This window comes from Neltuma alba, unplaced genomic scaffold (genome assembly GCF_004799145.2).
Source record: "Neltuma alba isolate B1F8T4 unplaced genomic scaffold, ASM479914v2 tig00013725_pilon, whole genome shotgun sequence".
Taxonomy (NCBI): domain Eukaryota; kingdom Viridiplantae; phylum Streptophyta; class Magnoliopsida; order Fabales; family Fabaceae; genus Neltuma; species Neltuma alba.
The window spans coordinates 20,299-42,648 of NW_021637875.1; the positions used below are offsets into that span (position 1 = coordinate 20,299).

At 32.7% G+C, this 22,350-nt stretch overlaps 2 protein-coding genes and 1 long non-coding RNA gene across 3 annotated transcripts; all 3 read right to left on the minus strand.

Annotated features, from left to right (window-relative positions):
• Positions 1 to 689: 689 nt before the first annotated feature.
• Positions 690 to 10,106, minus strand: LOC114738939 (uncharacterized). The gene is made up of 7 exons (XM_028927002.1): positions 9,504 to 10,106; positions 8,450 to 9,283; positions 7,363 to 8,115; positions 6,397 to 7,245; positions 1,827 to 2,507; positions 865 to 1,712; positions 690 to 718 (listed from the first exon to the last, which is right to left on the minus strand). The coding sequence occupies exons 1-6, from the start codon at positions 10,104 to 10,106 to the stop codon at positions 903 to 905; spliced, it is 4,530 nt and encodes a 1,509-aa protein (XP_028782835.1). The 3' UTR covers positions 690 to 718; positions 865 to 902.
• Positions 10,107 to 11,133: 1,027 nt separating this feature from the next.
• On the minus strand, positions 11,134 to 12,733 carry LOC114738940 (probable disease resistance protein At4g27220). Its single transcript, XM_028927003.1, has 2 exons — positions 11,313 to 12,733; positions 11,134 to 11,137 (listed from the first exon to the last, which is right to left on the minus strand). The coding sequence occupies exons 1-2, from the start codon at positions 12,731 to 12,733 to the stop codon at positions 11,134 to 11,136; spliced, it is 1,425 nt and encodes a 474-aa protein (XP_028782836.1).
• Positions 12,734 to 13,709: 976 nt separating this feature from the next.
• LOC114738933 (uncharacterized) lies at positions 13,710 to 18,053 on the minus strand. Its single transcript, XR_003739570.1, has 3 exons — positions 17,992 to 18,053; positions 17,526 to 17,889; positions 13,710 to 13,789 (listed from the first exon to the last, which is right to left on the minus strand). It is a non-coding gene; the product is annotated as an uncharacterized LOC114738933 (long non-coding RNA).
• Positions 18,054 to 22,350: the final 4,297 nt, after the last annotated feature.

The window sequence follows — 22,350 nt, forward strand, 5'->3', positions numbered from 1 at the left end:
AGCTATTGAAGAGTCTAATTAAAGACCCTGGCACAATGAGTTTGAATGATTATCAAGCTTCCTTCGAGTCACAGGAAATGCTGATAAATGAAAGTTCAAACGGCACAACTGACCAAAACACCAAAGGCTCAAGCAAAAGTGAGAAAGGAGGAAGCTAAGTCTCTCAAATAATCAAAGAAACCAGAATTTCAGAGGAAGAAGCAGAGGGAGGACGTTCTGAACGAATCCTCTGATACTTCATCAGCTACTAAACTACCAGAAAGACATGGTTGATGGCATAAGCAAATGATATTTTAAGCTAAACAACGTCATTCAGTGCGATTCAAATAGTTGCTTCGAAGTAGCCTCGGATTTAAATACAAATGGCACAACCTCCAAATGGGATTTGGAAAAGTTTTCTAGTCTTGATAAGCGATGGGAGAAAATTACAACTTACAATCTGCAACACAAGCACCATGCAAAGCAGTCTTCAGTTTCTAAATAACCCAAATCAGAAAACCACACGGACGATTCCTAATAACCTCAACCTGCAAAATTTAAACAATGACAGTACGAGTTAGAATAAACATATTACTTTGAGTTGTTACTTTTTCTCATCTAATCATCAACATTGTTGTTAGTGCGTCACTTACTGAACAAATGGGCTTTAAAGTAGTATGAGAGAAGCAGAACCAGAATGAGCCTGTCTTTTGCACCCAAAGATGATTTCCTGAAACAACTAATAGAATTGAGTAAAGGATGTCACAAACTAAATAGTGCGTGTGTGAGTAAAAACAACTATCAGCATAAATATGGATATTAAATTAATAATAGTAGATTTCCTAATAAGAAGTAGGTCTTCAAATGGATTGTTAAATTATTTACCTGCCAACAACATCGCAAAACGTTTCAATTTTGATAACTCAAGTTGCCTTCTTAAAAGCCTTCTCTATCATGTCTCTGAGATCACCATTTGAAGCAATAGTCACATTATCTGGTGCGTCTATATCAGCATCAGAGAAAACCTTCATTTGGGAGCAATTGTATATTGAAACTCGTTCCAAGCATGTGAATTTCAAATGGTAAGCCCCTGTGCAAAAGCTGTCAAGACTTGGGAGAGACTTGAGCTTCAAGTTTTTGAGATTCTCAAATGCTATCTCATGTTGATCTGACTCATCTTCTTCTTTAGCCACTATTTCTCGCATTGATCCACAATTACTAACTGTCAAGTCTTCAAGCGAAGCTAAACTTTTAGCTGTTGAGGATGTGAATAAATTGACCAATCCATCACAACCACTCACATCAAGAACCCTTAGAATTGAGAAAGACACAGTGGATGGAGCCAAGTTTATTAAACAGGGACAGCTTGTCACTTTCAAGATTTCAAGGTTTCCAGGTAGAGGACTCTGCTCTAATCCAATGGAATAGAGCTTCGATAGAGAAATCAGTTCTAAAGTTTTTAGTTGTGAAAAGAACTCATCAGCACAGCAATCCAGATCTGATCTTTCAGAGGTAAATATCCGCTTGAAATTATTATGAGACACTGCAAACTTTTCAACATGGGGAAGTGATTCCTTTTTGAAGAATCCATATGGAAATACATCTGAATCATCAAAAAAGCCATGCAATTTGAGGATTTTTGCTCTCTGAAGAAGGTTTTCAGGAAATGGCGCTTGCCGAATATCCATAATGTCTTCCTTGCAAAGTGACAAATGCTCAAGGTTGGGAAAAACCTAGGATCAAAAATATTACTATTAGGAAACGACAATGATAAAGGAGGATTAATGGTTATCACATTTATTAACTACAATTTTTTTAAAAAAATAAAATTGTAACAGCAGCATTACCTTGTCTTCCAATCCAATATTCTTGAGCTGACCACATTGAAATACATCCAATTCTTTTAACTTTGGCCATTCCACATTGCTTAGTCCTGAACAGATGCACCTGAGCTCTGGTAATTTCAATAGCCTCAAATCAGTTAAGCTAGGGAAGATAACTAAATTTCTGGCTGATTCCTCCAAGGCAGTCTCTTCACGTGCAGCAATCTCTACTAATCCCTCACAACATATGACTTCTAGTATTTCAAGGCTTTCAAGTTTGCGTTTCAATATTGATGCTGGAAACAAACTCTTCAGGCTTCCACATCCTCGAACATAGACGTGTTGCAGAGATTGAAAGCTGAGAATTTCTCGAGGGTCCTCATTCCAAACTTGCTCCAGATTGGGTAACTCTTCCAATGTCATACTTTTCAGTGGAAAAGAGAAAGGGGTGGACCAGCTGCCCACCTCAAATACTGCTCTTATGGAATAACAATTCCGTACTTGTAAATCTTCCAAGTTATTAAGGAAGCGAAGCAAATAAAAAGGGATCACATAATGTGATAAAAATGGGCAACCGTCCACGATCAAAGTCTTCAACTTGCTGAAGCCTCCATTTGGGACCGACATTGCACCATGCCATATATCTCCAAGCTCAGGGTGATCTCCAAGCTTTAAATCTTGAACGCCACATGTAAATTGTTCAAGCTGCTCGAGCAAAACAATTCAGTTATGTTATTTCTATAACTTTCATAATAATTTTTTTATTGAGATGCTAATTCAAATGTTAAAATTCGAATTTATTTATTTTTCTAAGTTTATATTTTAATAATATTTTTGTCAAATATTATATTAGGAGAGTTCAAAATTTCATCTAATAGTAAAGATGTGCTGTGAAGGAAAAGATAAATGGAGAAATTTTGAAAGCAATTTAGCATTATTCTTGGAAGATATGTATTTGAAAAAACATTACGATAAATATTCTTTAACTTTGAAATAAAATCTTGTAGTTATCTCCTGAAGCATTTTTCGATAATGTGAGCATATGTGATTAATTTTTTTGGGCAAGAGAACAACAATAATACATATAATAGAAATTTGGAAACAAATATCATACGCCTGGTGCAAAGCTTCAAAAATGAATGAAGAAATGGGAAGATGGGATCACACTTACCTGTAAAGGGAAAAGCAAATTTATGGAAGCATTTAGATTTGAGCAGGTGAATTGTTGTGGGGGGAAATCTTTGTATTCAACAGCCTTGGTTGAAACTCGTAGATGTTCAGTTGAATTTATGGTTCCATTGGAGAAAAATCTCATTTTGGGACATTGACGGACGAAGACAAGTTCCAAGCATGGGAAATTCAATGTTGAATTCCCAGAGTGAAAGCAGCCAAGCATTGGGAGAGACAGAAGAGACAATTTTTTAAGGTTGCTGAATGTAATATCATCTTCATGAGATGCATCTCCTTCTTTTGACACTATTTCTTCTATGGATGCACAACTTTCAATAGACAGCACCTCTAGTAAAACTAGACTCCTTGCCATCGACAATGTGAACAAATGTACCAATTCTCGACAATCATTTAGAACCAATTCCTTTAACTTTGAGAAAGATACAGCAGATGGTACCAAGTTCCTCAAACGAGGACATCTTTTTACTAGCAAGGTTTCCAGGTTTTCAAGCATTGGGGCTACCCATGGCTGCTCTAATCCAATGGATTCCAGATATTCCAGAAGAACTAGTTCCAATCCTTTGAGATGTGCAAACATGTCATTTTCAAGATCCACATCAGGTCTCTGAGAATTGAAAATGTCTTTGAACTTGCTACATGCCACTCGAAGCTTTTGTAAATTGGGAAATGACCCCTTTTGGAAGAGTTCATATGGAAATCCATCTGTGTCCTCATGGAAACATTGTAATGTGAGAAATTTCACTTTCTGAATGAAGTTTGCCTCACACTTTCCTTGCCGATTAATATTCACGATGTCTGCCTTGTTCAGTGACAATTGTTCTAGGTTGGGAAAACCCTGGTAAGAACCAAATTGTTGTTATTAGACTTGAAAAGCTAGTAATAGGATCTATTTCAGACATTTTCTTTTCTTAATCAAAGAAATGAACAATATTTTGAGTTTCAAGTGTTTTTTAAAAGAATAGATCAACTTTGGTTGAGGACAAACCAAAATATAAATTAAAAGGCCAAAATCACAACTAAAGAGGACGTCATTGTTGCCACATCAAATTAAAAAAAAAAATTAACATATGTAAGAGGAAAAATACCTTTTCAATTGAGACAATAGCTTCCATATCTGTTGGAAAGATTCTCAATTGATCACAATGATATACTTGAAAAACCTTTAACTTTGGCCATTCCGGATCGTCTAATCCAGGATAGATGCACTTGAGCTGTGGCAAACTCCACAGACCCAACGTGGTTAAGTTTGGAAATATAACTGAGTTTGAAGTTGCCCCTCTTAGGACTGTTTCATCCTTTGCAACAATTTCTATTAATCCCGCACAACCTCTCACGTCTAGTACCTCGAGGGTTTCAAGTCTGCCATGGGCCATTGATGCTGGAAACAAACTCTTAAGGCTTCCGCATTCTTGAACATAGACATGTTGCAGAGATTGGAAGATGAGAAATTCATAAGGGTCCTCACTCCAAACATTCTCCAAAATAGGGAGTTGTTGCAATGTCAATGTTTTCAAGGGAATAGAGAAAGGGGAAGACAACGATCCCACCCCAAATATTGCCTTTACAGAATCACAATTTTGTACTCTTACATCTTCCAAGTTACTCAGGAAGCCAAGCAAACGGAAAGGGATCACGTAATTTGATAAAAATTGGCAACGATCCACTATCAAAGTCTTCAGCTTGCTGAAGCCTCCAGTTAAGACTGACATTGCACCTTGCCATATGTCTCCAAGTTCAGGGTGATCTCCAAGCTTTAACTCTTGCACACCACATGTAAATTGTTCAAGCTGCTCGAGCAAAACAGTTCAGTTATGTTATTTCTATGACTTTCATAATATTTATATGCGCAAATCATAAATAATTAATATTACTTCAGTTTATCAGCCACCTGTCACTTCTTACCATCGGCTTTTTCCCCACAACTTTCTTGGGGATTTCAATGAATATTATGCTTGCCAAAAAAAAGAAAAAAGAAATATTACATAGTTTCGCCATTTTCATTTCTAACGCAAAAAGTTAAACTTTCCTCTACAAGAACATTTATAGACTCAACGTAATTAAACTCATTTTAACAAAAATCAATAAATTTACAAGTGTTAAAGTGCAACATAACGAAGATTTATATTGCAAAATAACTAAGACATTGACCAACACGTTTTGCATATAAGATAGGAGTTGGGTAGTTGAGATAGAGGAAGGAATTAAAAATTATTTTTGACTGAAAAATATGCGCTAATTTTAGAGGAAATTTTTATCAAATATTTACAAGACCAATGATGCCATCTGGCCATGAATGTTAGGCCTTGATATTATGTTGGAAAGAACGGTGGGAAGGTGACGGCAAAAAATTGGAGAAGTTGAGATAAAAATGTTGAAACAAATATGAGATTAAACGGGAATTAACATGATGCATAGTGATTACACATGAGGAAAAGAGAGATGGCTTTGCATCTATCGAGCTTGAAATGGCAAAAAAAGAAAAAAAAAACATATAAGATATATAGTTCAAATATTTGAATGAAAACCAATAGAAATAGAAGCATCAGTAAGTAGAGTTGAATACGTATAGCGTTTTAAAAGTTTGTTGATGTTGTTAGTTAAAAAACTAAATAAAATAACGTGCTCGCTTCGTTGCTTTAAATATGCAAACATAATAAATTATTAATTCAAGATACTCATAAAAGAGTAAAAATATGGCTATTTAAAGTAATTATTGCTTGCATAATGAGACATTAGGAATTATAATTATACTTAACTAATCAATTTTGCAAATGTTCACAGGAAAAAGTGTGTTTAAAAATTTTAAATTATAAATTCAAATAATTTATACAATATGATAAATAAAAATGTGTGCTGAAATATATGTTTGACCATTTAAAAGAAATTAAATAAATAAAATTCAGCAAATGTGACGAAAAATTAGAATTGTAAAGTTTTATAATATAAATATAATCAAAATTAATAAATCTTGTAATATATCAAAAATCAGAAAGTTTGCAAATATGTATTAGAACTATTCTGATTGTATAAAAGCTACTAATTTTGCAAATATAAATGTTAATTAGTTGTTATGTTGACTTGGGGTATTGTTTTGACTAACATAAGATTATTACAGTTTTCTCCAAGTAACCCAAAAAAATATACAATTATTCTTAACTAGAATAGCACCGGCGTCTAAAGAATGAAAAAGTAGTTTAAGTCGATAAAATTACAATGATATTCAACTCCTATTTATTTGTCATTTGCTAATTCAAAAATGTTTTTCTATGAAATTATAATAATTATAATAAGTTAATTAAAAATTAACAGTCAATTAAAAATGGGAACCAGATTGTATGCTGATTAAAATTGTCATTATGGTCATACGTGTATGTAATTATGCTGGGGAATGAATACTTATTACCTTCTCATTGAACAATTTCCCCATCGTGGTGTTGAGATCACTGTAGTTGTGCCAATCAGATTCGTTGTCCCTAAAATATTGTATTCCTTTGAGGTTGGGCGCTCTCACAATCCCTTGAGAGAAACATTTCATCTTTGGGCATTGTTCGATGGCATGCACTATCAGAGCAGAGAATTCTAAAGTGGCATTCCCTGAATAAAAGCTCACTAGGCTTGGCAAATGCCTCAAAGTTATATATTTAAGCCTTTCAAATATTATATCATCTGAATCTGATTCATCAATCTCATGACTCACTACATGTGTTATTGATCCACATTCAGTTATCGCCATTCGACGAAGTTGCACCAACCTCTTGGCCACTGAAGATGAGAACAGAGAAACTAACCCGTGGCATTGCTCTATTCTCAATTCTTTCAAATTGCAAAATGATAATGCAGAGGAAGGCACCAGAATAGTCAAACGAGGGCAATTCATCATTCGAAGCGCTCTCAGATTCTTAACAATTGAGTCCACCCAGGAGTAATCTAACCCAATGGATGAGAGCAAAGGCAGCGAATCGAGCTCTAATTCTCTCACTTGTGCGAGAATATTGATGATATGATCAGTATCTTTGGGTCTTTGAGAGGGGAACACCTCATCCAATGCATTGCAATTACTAACCATAAGACGTTCTAAATTAGGTAGCTTCTGAAAGAATTTAAAAGGCAAAGTAGCGCCTGCTTCATAGGAATCACCAAAGTGCAGCCGCAAAGTTTTTAGTTTGTGAAGCAGGTTATCAGGAAAATATCCATGTGATAACATCATCATATCATTCCCACTAAGAGTTAAAAATTCCAAGTTCTGAATAACCTATTAGTCAAAACAAACAACAAAGAATAAGAATAAGGATTTGCGTAAATAGATACTTCCTTTTCACAATACAAGAAAAAGAAAGTAAAGGAATGATGGAAATGAAGATCAAATTACCTTTCCATCCATGAAAAGAGATTTTCTGCTAGCCGAAATATTGGCTTCATCCTCACATCTTATTGCTCCTTGGTGACTTCGAAAATCAGATGCGAATATTTCCAACTTATTACAATCAAACACGCTTAGACTCACCAAGCTGGAAAATTCCAGAGTGTATCTTCCAGGATAAAAGAACTTGAGGCTTGGTAAATGGTACATAGTCAAAGTGGTTAAATAGTGGAATTCAAATTTTCTGCTAGCTCCCTCTGCCACGGCTTCTTCCTTTCCGACAATTTCTTCCAAAGCATGACATTGCCTTATTTCAAGTTTCTTGAGTCTCACCAGATTTCTTGCCAAAGATGCTGGAAAAAGATTTTTTATACCCGCACAATTAGAAACAACAATTTCTTTCAGATTTGGAAAACTCATAATACTATGAGGATCTTTGCTCCAGATACACTTCAAATTCTGCAATCCATCTAAAGTCACTCTTTTCAAATGAAAGGGCTTTCCCTTTATTTCTGTCAAATTGTTGCCATCAATATCAAAAATAACCTTCACTGGACTCGAGCTTACCTGCAATTCCTCCAATTTCTTAAAGTAAGGAAGTAACCTAGAAGGAAACACTTCTGACAGAAATGAACAATTCTTCACTATCAATGTTCTTAGATTGTTAAAGCAGTTGGTTGGTGAGGAAATTTCTTCCCGCCATAGTTGTTGTAGCCCAGGATAACAAGAAAGTTCCATATTCTGACAGGACTCAAAAAGAACCTACAAAATGAAATAAATTTAGATGTCATTAGGCTAATCTCAATAAAGTAACAAGAATGCAACTTTTCACTACAAGAATAAAAATATTTTCTTTGACTTGGATAATTGATTATAATATTTCCAAGAACAAAGTGATAACTCTAGAAGGGGATATGCATTTTAGAGACCGAGGAAGTGTGATGATTACATAGACCAGGAGAAAAAGGTAACAAAATAAAAGAGTAAACTATAGAATTTTTATTTAGAAATCAAAATTATCAAAAGCTAATAACCATCTTATTAGGTTTATTAGTATAAAATTCTTAAAATCATGTTAAAGTACAGTAGTAGGTACCTTGTCTGTAAAAATCTTTTGAATTGTTGCATTCAAATCACCTTCCCAGTACCATTTATCTCCCTCTTCTCCTTCTACAATATCAACTTTTTCCAAGTTTGGGCTTAAAATTTTCTCTGAGAATTTTTCCAACTTGAGGCAATCGCTTACTTTCACCTCTTCAAGTAACGGACACTGGAAGACAAGTTTACATTGGGAATTACAAAAACTGGAGAGGTTTCTTAGAGATACAAGTTCTAAACTTCTCAATTTGCCAAAAACAATCTCATCTTGTTTCACTTCTTCATTCTCCTCTACGGTAACAATTTCCTCCATCATTGCACATTGAGAGACCTTCATCATGGTGAGTTGAACTAAGGTTTTTGCAGTTGATGATGTCAATAAACTCTTTAATTTGTTGCAATTGCTGACTTCAAGATGTGACAATTGAGTCAACGCTAGGGAGGAAGGGGTTAAGTTTGCCAAATAGTGACATTCCACGATGCATAGCTTCTCAACTCTTTGAAGAATGGCACCATTTTCAAAGCCTATATTCAATGGAATATCTGAATACCATAAACTCATGTTTTTAAGCCGTACGACAGTTCCAATTTTCTCGAGGAAAGCATGACTTCCATCAGACAATACCTCTTTGAGAACAGAATTGAACAAATTTAAGCTTTCTAGATTAGGAAATATGTGGAGGAACCAAAAGAGAATTTCTATGCTGCTCAATCGCTCAAAGTGTAGTTCTTTTGTGTTGCGCATTAGATAAACATTATTGCCAATGGTGTCCTGCAACCACTTCCTTTCCTTCAGCCCATATATTCCTAGTACCTCCAAGTTGGATATCACCTACAAATCATCATGGGAAAAAGTACAATTTTAGAAGAAGAAATTAAACATTTATAGTAACTAAATTAAGAAAATCTTAGATACATGCTTATGTACTTTTTTGCCATCATACAAAGAAAAAGGAAAGAATGAGACCCAAGTGTAAGTAAAGCATATATACTACTTTTTAGAAATTTATTTCTATTTCCAAATATCCTGTCAATGATAGTTGTTATTGTACCTTTGCTAACGATGAGAAAATTGGTTTCATTTCAGAATGCGTTGTTTCAGTACCAAATGCTTCCAACTTATCACAATGACCAAGGAACAAACAAGTCAATGCCTGGAGCTCTATAGCATGTGTTCCCCGATAGAAACACCTTAGCTCTGGTAGATGGACTAATCCAAGACCTTTTAGCTTAGGATACTTAAACACTAAGTTGCTTATATCTGATACGTCACCTTTAGCTACAATTTCCTTCATGCCATCACAACGCAAGATTCGAAGCTTCTCTAGTTTCGTAAGATCATTGGCAATAGAAAATGGAAACAGATTTTCTAGGCTTGGGCAGTCACAGACAAAAACGTCTTGCAGAATTTGAAAGTTCAAAAGTCCTTGCGGATCCTTGTTCCACACATGCTTCAGCTTTGGCAGCCTTTGTAATTTAACAACTCGCAAGCTTGTTTCATCCTCGCCACTTATTTGTGGTGTAGGCTGGTGGAAGTTGAATATCTCTTCCACTGACTTACAATCAATAACCTCCAATATGCCCAGATTATGAAATCTTCCTACCATGTAAGGAGGGAATATAGTGACAAGTTTGTGGCAGTCTCCAATTATCATAGATTCCAAATTGCAAAAGGAATTTATGCTGGCTCGAGCATGCCATATGGTTTTCAATTCCTCCATGTTGTTGACTTCAATTTCCTTTAATTGTGGAAAGATGTCAACATCCTGTGTATGAATCAAAGTAGTCATTTTTAACCAAAATAACAAAAGAAAATAATGCCTAGTTTTGTGTCTAATCAAAGCCCATGCAACTGCATACCTGACTTGCACAAATATCTGCTGGGTCAAAAATATCCTTCATCATATCACATCCACTTACAAAAAGGCTTTTTAATTTCATTAAATTCCCAACCACTGATAATGAAAATAAATATTTTAAATCACCACATTCATTCACATTTAGTTCGGTCAAATGTTGAAAGGAGGAACTAGGCACTGGTTGGTCACCCCACACCTTCTTGATATTGATTGAGGATAACTCTAAGCTCTCTAGGTGGGAACTGATACCTGCAAAAAGCGCACAAGAAATTTCAACCTCCAAAGTAACTGATTATGATCTTCATAACAAGTTTTGTTAGAAAGTAAAATTTTAAAAGCCATGCCAACTCCCTTGATTTTAAAGTAAATATAATCTAAAATGTATAAATTCAAGAGTAAAGAGAAATATATGTATTGAAAGTTCATTACGTACATACCTCTGCATTAAATAGTGGAATACAATTTGTGGCACTCTCCGTCTTGTCATTTGCGTAGAACCATGTTAATTTTGATGAAGATTGCAATGTCAAATAGCGTAATTGGGGTAATGAAATTCTATCATCTTCTGTATCATTACCAATATTCTCCTGTCTTTCCGCAAAAACAAGATACTCCAAAGAATCACATTCAGAAACTTCAAGTGTTTCAAGCTTTACGAGAAGTCTAGTCATGTCCAATGAGAAGAGATATTTTAGTCTGCCACAAATGTTGATCCTCATGGTTTTTAGACTTTGGAAAGAGACATCTCCGAGTTGACAATTGCAAATTTTCTCTAGGCTCTCCAATTTGTACAAACACATTGACTCCAACCAGGGAAAAGCCTTCACCTGATATTCCCACTTTGTTGAGTAGATTATATTCTTGATGTCACAATTTTTTTCAATGGTTAAATGCTTAAGACTTTGAAATCCTTCTACATCTAACTCATAGGTAAGATTCTGAAGACCATCTACTTCCCCTAAAAGCAACTGTTCAACATTTTTCAACAATATTTTAACCCACCTTTGCGAATGAATGTCAATATCCTTTTTTAGATGCAATGCCAAGACTCTTGAAGCCTTGTATTGATAAGGCATCTGAAAATCTTCCAACAAAAGCATCTTAGAGTCCCCAATCACAATTTTATAGCTATCTAACTTGTCAAAGTCCAAGCTACTAGGCAAAGTTGTAATATCTTCTATGTGTATATCAAGATTTCTCAATTGTTGAAGAGATTCCAATTCAGCAAGGCTAGCAATTTCATTGTGATTTGTTTTTCTTTCAACACCCCATGGGATCAAGGTTTTTCCCATATACAACTCTTCCAACCTATTCAACTTTGACATGACATTAGATGGAATCACTTTAAGTTTAGTACAAGAACTGATGTCCAACAATTGTAGCATTCCTAGCTGCCTTAATTCACTGGGCAATAATTCAAATTTAGATCCCAAAAGGCTTAGAATTCTTAACTTCTTCAACTCACCAATGATTGATATGTTGTCACCTAGCACACATTTCTCCAAACAAAGCATTCTAAGCTTTATTAGGCATTTAATTGAAGAAGGGAAGCCTGATAGATCAATACCAATCAATATTAACACTCTTAATTCTTTCATTCCTTCAAAAAGCTTGTCTGGTATTTTCATGAAAGGATCCTTACTATCAAGATGGAAGACTTTGAGCTGAGGGCAATTTATACCTTCTGGAATCCCATCAATGATGTCGCAGTAGTGCAAGGAGATAACAGTATACTTTTCAAATGTTTCTCTATCAGGCCATTCATCAAGTTCAGCATATCTTCGAGTAAAAACACCATTATGCTTGTAAGCTATTGATAAGGCGGCATCACGGATCATATCATGCATAGCAACACAATCAGGAGAATTAGTATCCAGCAACAAGCTTGAGTCTTTTAACTTCTTGATAGATTCATTTGTTCTACCTCGAACTTCTTTCATCGTGTTGACTTCTTGAAATATCCTTAAACCAATGCAATATTTCACCAAATACATAATTGATGGATCCTTACCCAAGCGAGCACAAAGCAAGAAAATAGACTTCAGCTCTTCACTTTGTAAGCGATCATAACTTAACATCGTAGAAAACTCCACAGGTTCTAATACTTCAATCATTTCTTGCTTCTCCAATTGTTGCAGCGCATTTTCCCAAGCAACTTTGTTCTTATTATTCTTTAAAGCTTTTCCAGCTGCTTCTATTGCCAATGGCAAATTTGCACATTTAAGAACAATTTTAGTTGATATTGATTTCAGCTCAGAATCTTCATCAGTTATTCCAGCCACCTTGTTGAACAGCATCTCTGATTCTTCTTCCTCCATGACATTCACTTTAAAAATTGAATCCTTTACTTCCATTTCACTTGACAATACCTCTTTGTGTCGAGAAGTCAACAAAATCTTGAACTTTTTGGAATCACTTGCCATCTTATCGTCTTTCAACTGGTCATACCAATATTAGCATATTTGGAATTTTTTTCTGATTCATGTCATCATCCTTCAATTGAATTCCCAATAGACTCAAGTCAAGTCCAGCCCAAAGATCATCCAAGATGACTAAGGTGTTCTCCTTCTCCTTCTTGAATCTCTGTTTTAAACGACCAGCTCTTCCAATCTCACTCTCGTCATCCAATCTCAAGCCTAGCATATCCGCTATCTCTCCTTGAATCTTTCTTACATCAGGAGTGCTCGTAATATTTGCCATAACCACAACATTGAATAGCTTTTCTGCTTTCACCTTCCTTGCAACTGCTTTAACTAAAGTGGTTTTGCCAACACCTCCCTGACCATAGATACCAATCATTTTAATTGTGGGATCACCTAGCGCTTTCATAACCTGTACTGCAATGGCATCTCTTGATTTAAATGGCTCATAACCATCATCATAAAGAGCAACATCCGATGCTTCGGCTCTGGACGATAAGAAAAGCGGCAAAGTTTGATTGCTGCAGCAGATCAACACAGTGTGGGATCATCTTCCTTGCTTGTCTGCCAAGCTTATGCCTTATCTTCAAGTTAGGAAATGAACCATAGGAGCACCTCGTCTTCTGGTGGCCTTCATCGCTTTGAAACTCCTCAATTTCTGCAATCTTCTCACTTGTCTTCGTCAACCAATTGGTGACAACATCGTGAATGTTCTCACCATTTCTTTCAGCACCTCGAACTCGAACTATCACACTTGCCCTTTGATCTTGGAGTTCCTTTACATGGCTTCGTAGCTCCTGAACATTGCTTCTGTAGTTGCAAAGGTAACCTAGTTGTCGTTTAACAGGTTCTACCATACCATTGAACACTGTCCCAAAAATGGTCACTATAAACTCCATTCTTTTGTTCTCTATCTTTTTAGTTTTCTCCTTTCTGTTTTCTCATGGTACACTATAACAACTTTATTTCTGAGATAGGAAAATAGACGGTAAACAAGGATGAACTAGAACATTAACGGAAGGAACGCCATGGTTTTGCACAGAAGTCGTTGAGCAAGTACTACATAGAAGACAAATACAAAGGGATGATCAACACGAGGAACACAGTGAAAAAAGCAAGTGATGCATGTTCATAAAGTAAAGATTAAACAGAAATAGCTAATGGAGGAGGGAAGACTTCAAAGATTGAATTTTTGAAGGAATATCATAATTGGTACCCGAAACATGATGCCATAAAACAAATTACAAATCATCACATGGAGATGGACTACTTTTCTCTTCTTCTTATTACAGTCTGATATGTCCTTGTGTTTATTCATTTTGGTCTGAGTGAATTGTCCTAGCTTATAAGCCCCTCTCTTTTCCGTTGTTTGGGACTAAATATGAAAACTGGCACATTCTAAGAAAATACATGGAAAAAAAAAACTAAAAATTCCAGAAAATTATACCGCTAGTCGTCATAAATAACATAATTTGTTTGTAAACTTTATATCTTATAACAATTTATATTTCATTAGTAATTTATATTTCATTAGTATAATTGTTCATTCATACTGATGTGAATTATTAAAATAAGTTAACAATGAATAACTCAAAAAAATTGGCACATAATAAATATATAGATTAAAAAATTAAGAATTACATAAAAATTCAACAAAATTATACTGTTACTCAGATATAAATAATATAAATTCATAGTTTTCAACTATTAAAAAAATGTAAAAGAATAAAATTTTTAGTTAATAGGTTGTATATAGTGAAAAAGACAGTTAATATCCCTGAATTATTCAAAACCGAAATCAGTCACCCAACATAGAAAATGATAGACACATCCAAAGGAATAAAATATGATTTCAGGATTTGGTGAATTAATTTTACTGCCCCTCTTTTAACGGGAAAAAAACTATTAACTCCATGACCAGCAATGAAAGTCCAGTAAAAGATTTGATTGAAAAAACATTTACATGCATCTGATTAAAAATTAAATGAAACTATAAAAACCTGATTAAAAAATTACATAGACGTGATTAAAATTTTGTTAAAATTATGAGGACTTCCAAATTAAATTTTTCCCACAATTTTTCACGGAAGAATCACTCCGAGTGAGTTGATTCTCTTTCGCCGAGGGCAATTGGTCAAGTGCAAATATGGTCGGCACTTTTATAAGTAAGACTGTTGAGTCTATTTTTAGTTTAAAAAGTAAATTAAAAGAACTTTTGTTATAAAATGCTTTTGGATTACCGTCTTGTGCCATTTCATTGGTTTTTAATTTGGGCCCAAAAAAATAAATAAATTAAGTCTTAAAATAGAGAAGATTGCACATTTAGTTCTATAATTTTATACAATGTTTTGGTTTAGTACCTTAATTTTATAAAGTACATTTTCAATTTTCCAAACTCTAATAACATTAATTTCAAATGATAATTTTCGTGCCAATCATCAAATGTCGCCATTTATAAATGTTTTCTTAATATTTAAATTTTTAATGGCGACATTGTTTATAATAAAACTAAAAGTACTAGGGTTAGAAGATTAGAAAGCACTTTATAAAATTAAAGTATCAAGAAAACACCAAAAGTAAACTTTTTGCCAAAAAGAAAATGTTCAGTGCATATGTAAATCGGGTGCATTTTTCACAGGGTATGCACAATGCAAAGATAAAAAGACCAAAGCCCCTTCTGTCTTTAAGCCTACCTAGATCGGGGAGCCACCAAAACAGTATTGGCAGTTAAATATATTGGATTTTGACCCAAAAAAATAATTTATATTGGATTGATGATTAATCTATCTTGAAATACTTTTCCGATCCTTAATATAAGATTTAATTATTGAGTTGATTTTGATCCTAAATATAATACATATTTATTATATTTATTAATTTTTTCTAAATTATCCCTGTGAATACTCCTTCAACCACAATCAAGTAGAAGAGGAAAAGAGGATATTAAGAAAGATGATTATAGTGTTCTAGGAAAAATATGTCACATTTCTTATAATTAACTAACTTACCTAACTTTTTTAATCTAATCAAATTAGTTAAATGGGTCTTATATTAAGGATCGAAGGAGTTTTTTTTTTTAGATACTTCCAATATCTTAAAATATTTTGTGATATAATTTTATTCTTAAAATTTTTTTCAGTTAATTTTTTTATCACTGTTTTTCATATGTTTTGTAGTTATCTTTCATATTTTTAGTATTCATTTTAACACTTTTAATAATTAGTTTTGCAAATTCTCAGTAATCATGTTCAGTATTTTCTAGACTTATCTTATTATGTTTTCAACCTTAATCTTTGATTATTTCAATACTGAAAACATGAAAGATAACTACCTTTACTCAACGGACCTTTTGGGAGTTAATAATAAAATTAAAAGTGCTTCTGAAAAGTATTTAAGAAATAAAATTGAATCACAAAATATTTTAAAATATTAAATACACCTGAAAAAAATATTTCAAAATGCTATACACACTTAAAAAAGAAAAAAAAATCTTCATGGGTTAGATAAACTACAAAGTACTTTAGATTGGATTGGCGAATTTTTTGCAAAAAATTGGTCAGGATTTGATTTCACACCACTTTTAATTCTAAAAATATACTCCTCCGATCACAAATATAAGACCCATTTTATAATGTAAATTACATTATAAAATAAGTTTTATATTCAAGACAAGAGACAGGAGAGAGTACTACTTTTGAGTCACTGAAGCTAGTTGACAATATGGGAGAAAATAATACATCAGAAGACTATCCAATATTTGCAAAAAGTTCTAACTCAATTTTAGTCATCTCTTTCACCCAAAAAAAAAAATTGTAGTCATCTCTCTTGATCCCTCTCTACGATAAGTGTACTTTGTTAATATCAAGGGTATTGATTGCTAGAAAAAGAATACTAATTGCTTTATAAATTTAGACAAACGCATACATTCTACTAAATATATGAAAAATTTAGATGCCATGAATTTAAAATCGTGAGGGAATGAAATGATGAAATACTAAAGTACTACGCAGAAGACAAATACGAAGGGATGATTAGCATGAAGAACACAATAAATAAATAAATAAAAACAAGTTGCATGGGGAATTATAACGAGGTCCCAACAAAAAATTAGTAAAAAGCCCTAATAACAACCGAATCAGTCTGTAATAACAAGTTTCATAATATTAAATGACAACTTCTAAAACTTGTTTTGTAATAAGCCCTAATAACAACCGAATCAGTCTGTAATAGCAAGTCTCATAATATTAAATGACAACTTCTAAAACTTGTTTTGTAATAAGCCCTAATAACAACCGAATCAGTCTATAATAATAAATCTCATGATATTAAATGACAACTTCTAAAACTTGTTTTGTAATTTTTTTTTTTTGAAACGTTATTATAATTCTCCCATTTTTTTCAGATACATCTAGCACTTATGATACTTGTTTTGTAATTATTTTTTTTCTTTGAGACCTCATTATAATTCTTTCATTTTTTTCCAAATACATTTAGCACTTTAAAGTATCTTACAAAAGTGCATCTAGCAGTTTAAATAATTTTTTGCTTTAATACTGGATCTACTAAAAAATATTTTATGACACTGAACACACCTAAAAAATACTTTAAAATACTAATTATATCAAAAAAAAATTTAAGATATTAAATATACATTAAAAAATATTTTTCAATGTTGGATTCACCGTAAAATAATTTAGCACTTTAGCCTAGTGAATGCGTTAAGAGAATATTTACCTGAAAAAAAAAGCAAGTGATATATATTCAAAAAATAAAGATCAGAGAGAAATAGGAAGACCTTGTTATCAAAGAACAGTAGTTCGCCGGTCTGGCCTGCAGGAAGCAGCGTCCCGTTTCTTGAGGCTAACAGCGGACGAGGGAAGACTTCAATTATTCAACTTCTAATGAAAGATGATAATTGTTGCAAACTCCATTCTTCTGTCGCTCTTTTTTGGGTTTTCTTCTTTTTGTTGTTTTTTTGGATTTTTTCTCTTTGCTTTTTTTTGTTTTTTTTGGGATTTTCTTTTGGTGCAGAAGAATGACTTTCTGTCTGAGATCAGGAAAACTAGACGGTAAACAAGGATGAACTAGAACATGAACAGAAGGAACGCCATGGTTTTGGAATCGTGAGTGATTGAAGTACCGAAATCACTGAGCAAGTACTGCAGAATACAAATAGAAAAGGACGATCAGCACAAAGAACACAGTGAAAAAAGCAAGTGAAACGGATTCAGAAAGTAAAGTTCAGAGAGAAAGAGAAAGACCTTGTTAGCAGAGAATCAATGGTGTGCTTTGATCCGACTTGTAGGGAAAACGGCGTTTGTCTTGTGGCTATAGGGGAGAAGGGAAGACTCATTGAAAGGAGTCAATTTTTTTAAGTGATATCATATTTGTTTCTTGCAATGTGATATGCCCCAAAACAAATCACCACATGGGAATCGGCGAGATTCTATTCACACATGTGAGATGATATATTGGTTGGTTGAATTTCACGGACTACGAGTATAGTAGCTCATCAAGAGTAAAATAGAAATTAAATTTGATCTTAATTATAATATTTTAATCTACTTTTTCTTTTAAATTTATTTATTTTTTTTAAAATGTGCATACTGATTACAAGAAGTTCCTATTGAAGAATATGTCCCGCGTACATGATTAAAAAAAATGGTTCAAAAAAGTCAAAATTAGGAAGTATTTGTGTAAAAACTAAATCATAGTTTTAAAAGTGTTTTTACGGTATATAAAGTAAATATGTGAAAAGATTGTCTTGTTTTAGGAAAAAATACTTTTTTAAAAACACTTATTAGTCTTGCTAAACATCTCCTTAATCAACTTAGGGGGTATAGTGTTATGAGTCCCATATTGGGGAATCTCACAAGTGTTGTGGGGTTTATAAGTTCAAGGGGCTCTCCCTCCCAAAAGGCTAGTCTTTTGGGATTGGGCTCTCTCCTTGGGCTTATGCTCATCACATTAGTGCTTTCATTAAGAGTTGTGAGATTCCCCAATGTGGGACTCATAACAGAGCACCCCTCTCGAGAGCCGACGTCCCCGGCGACTCCACTCTACGGCACTTTACTCGGTCTTCTTACCCGTCAGAACCCTCCGCAGGTAGCCCTTTCCGGTTGGCCAACTCTCAATGAAAGCACCAATGTGATGAGCATAAGTCTAAGGGGAGAGCCCAATCCCAAAAGACTAGCCTTTTGGGAGGGAGAGCCCCTTGAACTTATAAACCCCACAACACTTGTGAGATTCCCCAATGTGGGACTCATAACATATAGATTGCTCAAAAAGTGTTTTTAAAAGCTTATTTTTTACAAATTGAAGTAAACTCCTCTATATATTTATTTCGCATACCATAAAAACACTTTTAAAATTATGATTTTGTTTCTAGCTAAACATCTTTTATCTAATTTTTTTAATATTTTCAAATTAATTAATTATTTTTTATATTAAGGATTAAAAGCAGTATATAATTCTGATACATTTTGCTAATTTAAGTGTTCCAAATTAAATAAACCCATTACATAATTTTAGTTGTGCGATTTGATAGTTTTTTTTTTTTTGGACTTAGATAGACTTACTCTCTCATGTCTATGCTACGAGGCACCTCCAACGATCTTTTTAGATGAATTCGGCATCCATCCTTTTGCTGCCTTCCTTTACCCAGACACTAGGCCGTTTTGGGCAAAATTAGTGAAGGTAAAGTTTTTTTTTTTTCACACAGAAAAAGAGTAAGTATTTTTTCAGTATCTTAAACTATGGTAACCTTTGTCTGAATTGCATGTATTTAAATTATTTATTCTGCTACATCAAGTATTTAATGGAGACAATGAAATTAATAATTCAATATTTTTCCACTTATAAATAATATGAAAAAATGAATGAATAAATTTTTTTTGTTAATAACTTATATATTAAGCAAAGGTATGTGCACATAGGGAAAATCCCAAAACAATACTTCTTAAATTTTAAAATGTAAAATTAATTTCATTTACTATATCTTAATAACAGTTGACTACATTTAAAAAGCAAATAACAACATATTTTTATAATAAATTCTTAAGTTGGGATTTTAAAATTTTAAAAGTATTATTCTAAGATTTTTCCCATAAACTATACACTATATTTTATATTTTAATTACAAAGGAGGGTCGGTAATTCTATCTGTGAATTTTCCCACCCCTCATCCCCATCACATATTCGCGTTCCATCTGGTCCCCTTTCCGCATGCGCATATCCGCAAAGGCTGTTTAAATGCAAATAGTTAAAAACTTAAAATACATTTTGTATTAATTATAATTTTTTAATAATGAAATAAAATAAAATATTTTTTATTTTGATTGATGTTTATTATATCTAATTCTCCCTTTAATTACTGCCATATACAATTTTTATTTTTAATAACAGTTTAATATAATTTTAAAACTTTATCAATATGAATTTTTTTATGAAAAATAATTCATATGCTAAGATTTGATTTGAGGATTGAATCTGATAGTTATAAATAAATGTATTAAAGTGTTATATTGAGTCAAAAAATGAAATAAAAAAATATAATCATTTAAGAATAAAATATGAAAAATATATAAATATTTAAACATCTTCAAACTATAGCCAATCAAGAATATGTTCGGTTACAAATTTATCTTGGAAGTTTTAATAAAAAATACAGGACATCTGAAATTTTTTAATATAAATTATTTTAAAAGTTTAAAATCATAGCAATTTTATCTTATATAGTTAAAAATATTAACTGCTAATATTATTTTTTAAAGGCATAAGATAAAATTATTATGATTTTAAATTTTCATACAAATATACACTTTAACCTAAAATTATTTATAATTAATTTTGTCCCATACCCTGGATGTCTTCATACATTATTTTGAGTGATCACTTACTTTTATAGTTTTATAGCCCTTTTTCTTTTTTTTCCTTGGCTCTACTCTTTTAGCCGTTACGGTCCTACCGACTACCGAGAGTCTCCTCATGAAGGGGAATCATGATTCAAAAAACCCCGCCTACTGAGTACTGACAAAAGAAAAGGAGGTAAAAAAGTGCTGCGTCCAACTGGCAGGAGGCAAGGTGCCTCAGGAATTATTAAAGTAAAATAATAATTGCTCCAGTTGCTTCTTTTAGACTACTTTATTATTAAGGCAGTTTGAGACCTTGATTATTAGTTTTTCACATTTCATCATTTATTTATTTACAGAAGTCTTTTTAAAACGGATAAAAATTAAAAATTAAATGAGAAAATTGAGTTTTAAAGTAAGAAAAATTAATCTATAAATTCTTATAGTTTTCTTTAAGATAATACTTACACTAAGTTCTTTATATTCTTAATTCATTATGATGAGTTTTCCTATCACACATGGTCATACAATTTATTTTTGAAATATTATTATTTAATTATAAGCTTAGATGATAAAAATGTGACACATGATGAAAAATTTGACATAATAGATATAAGAAACTTGTTGGTAAAAATAGAAGTAACTTGTGACTTAAATATTTTCTTTTTATTCATTCATAAAATAGTAATTTATAAAATATTAAATATAAACTATCCTTTTTTTAATATAGTGGTGTATATGAGATTTTGAAAAGAAAAAAAAATGGAGGGGATACGGTTTCTTTCTTTCTTTTTCCTTTTGTAATGACAGGCAAAATGATACAAGAAGAGAATTAGCTAGCATAGTCCCTCCGTAACTGGAAAAACAAAAAAAAATTTTGGGGTGTTCAACATTTCTAAGTAAAAATTTTTAGAACATATTTGTATCTTAATGTTAATTTGTCTAAAATTGAAATTAAATATAATATTCTTGATTCATATGCCCAATATCTCAATTAAATGAATGTTCAGAAGTTTGATTCCATAGATTAAATTTAAATGAAGATTTACTCTGTCTACTTAATTTCAACATAAATAATTGTTAAGTCTCAGCTATTGATTGGGGACACTTTTAAAATAGGGTTTACAGAAGCAATTTCTTTTTTCACGAACATTCGTTCCTTAAAATATTCCGTGGTTTATCAAGAATTCTAAAGTATCTTTTTAAGTGCATTTAACATTCTAAATTAGTTTGTAAAGTCATCTAACATCATACTAAAGTATCTTTTAAGTACACAAGTGCCTTAAATTTAAGAACAAAATACTACAAAATATTTTAGGGTATTGAATATTAAAAAATATTTCAAAATGTTAAATTAACGATAAAAGACTTTAATGTGCTAAACGCGGTCGTCCCGTGTCTTGAGGCTAACAGCGGAGGAGGGAAGACTTCAATTATTGAACTTATCTGAGGGAAGATCATAATTCATAATTGTTGCCGACTCCAATTCGATTATCGAGGAGCACAATATTTGCTTGTTGGAACGCCATATGCGACAAAACCAATCATCACATGGAAATGGGCAAGGTCACCTGTGAGATGATACGTTCGATTGAATTTCATGAATGAGCTGCCGATACAACAGCGAGATAACTATTTATAAATATTAAAAAATTAATTAAATTATTATTTGTAATAAATAAGTATTATCTTCTGCAAAAATCCTTCTTAATCATATGTATTGGAACTATTTTGGATAAAAAGTGAATTACTTACAGGCAAAATAGATAA

What these genes read in the sequence shown, in the direction of transcription:
- LOC114738939 (XM_028927002.1), bottom strand. Translation starts at nt 10,106, where the DNA reads ATGATAATTGGAGACTGCCACAAACTTGTCACTATATTCCCTCCTTAC. An exon ending in CTCTTTTCATGGATGGAAAG is followed by an intron (nt 7,246 to 7,362) that starts GTAATTTGATCT and finishes TTTGACTAATAG; the next exon opens with GTTATTCAGAACTTGGAATT. An exon ending in ATATTGGATTGGAAGACAAG is followed by an intron (nt 1,713 to 1,826) that starts GTAATGCTGCTG and finishes TTTTGATCCTAG; the next exon opens with GTTTTTCCCAACCTTGAGCA.
- LOC114738940 (XM_028927003.1), bottom strand. Translation starts at nt 12,733, where the DNA reads ATGGCAAGTGATTCCAAAAAGTTCAAGATTTTGTTGACTTCTCGACAC.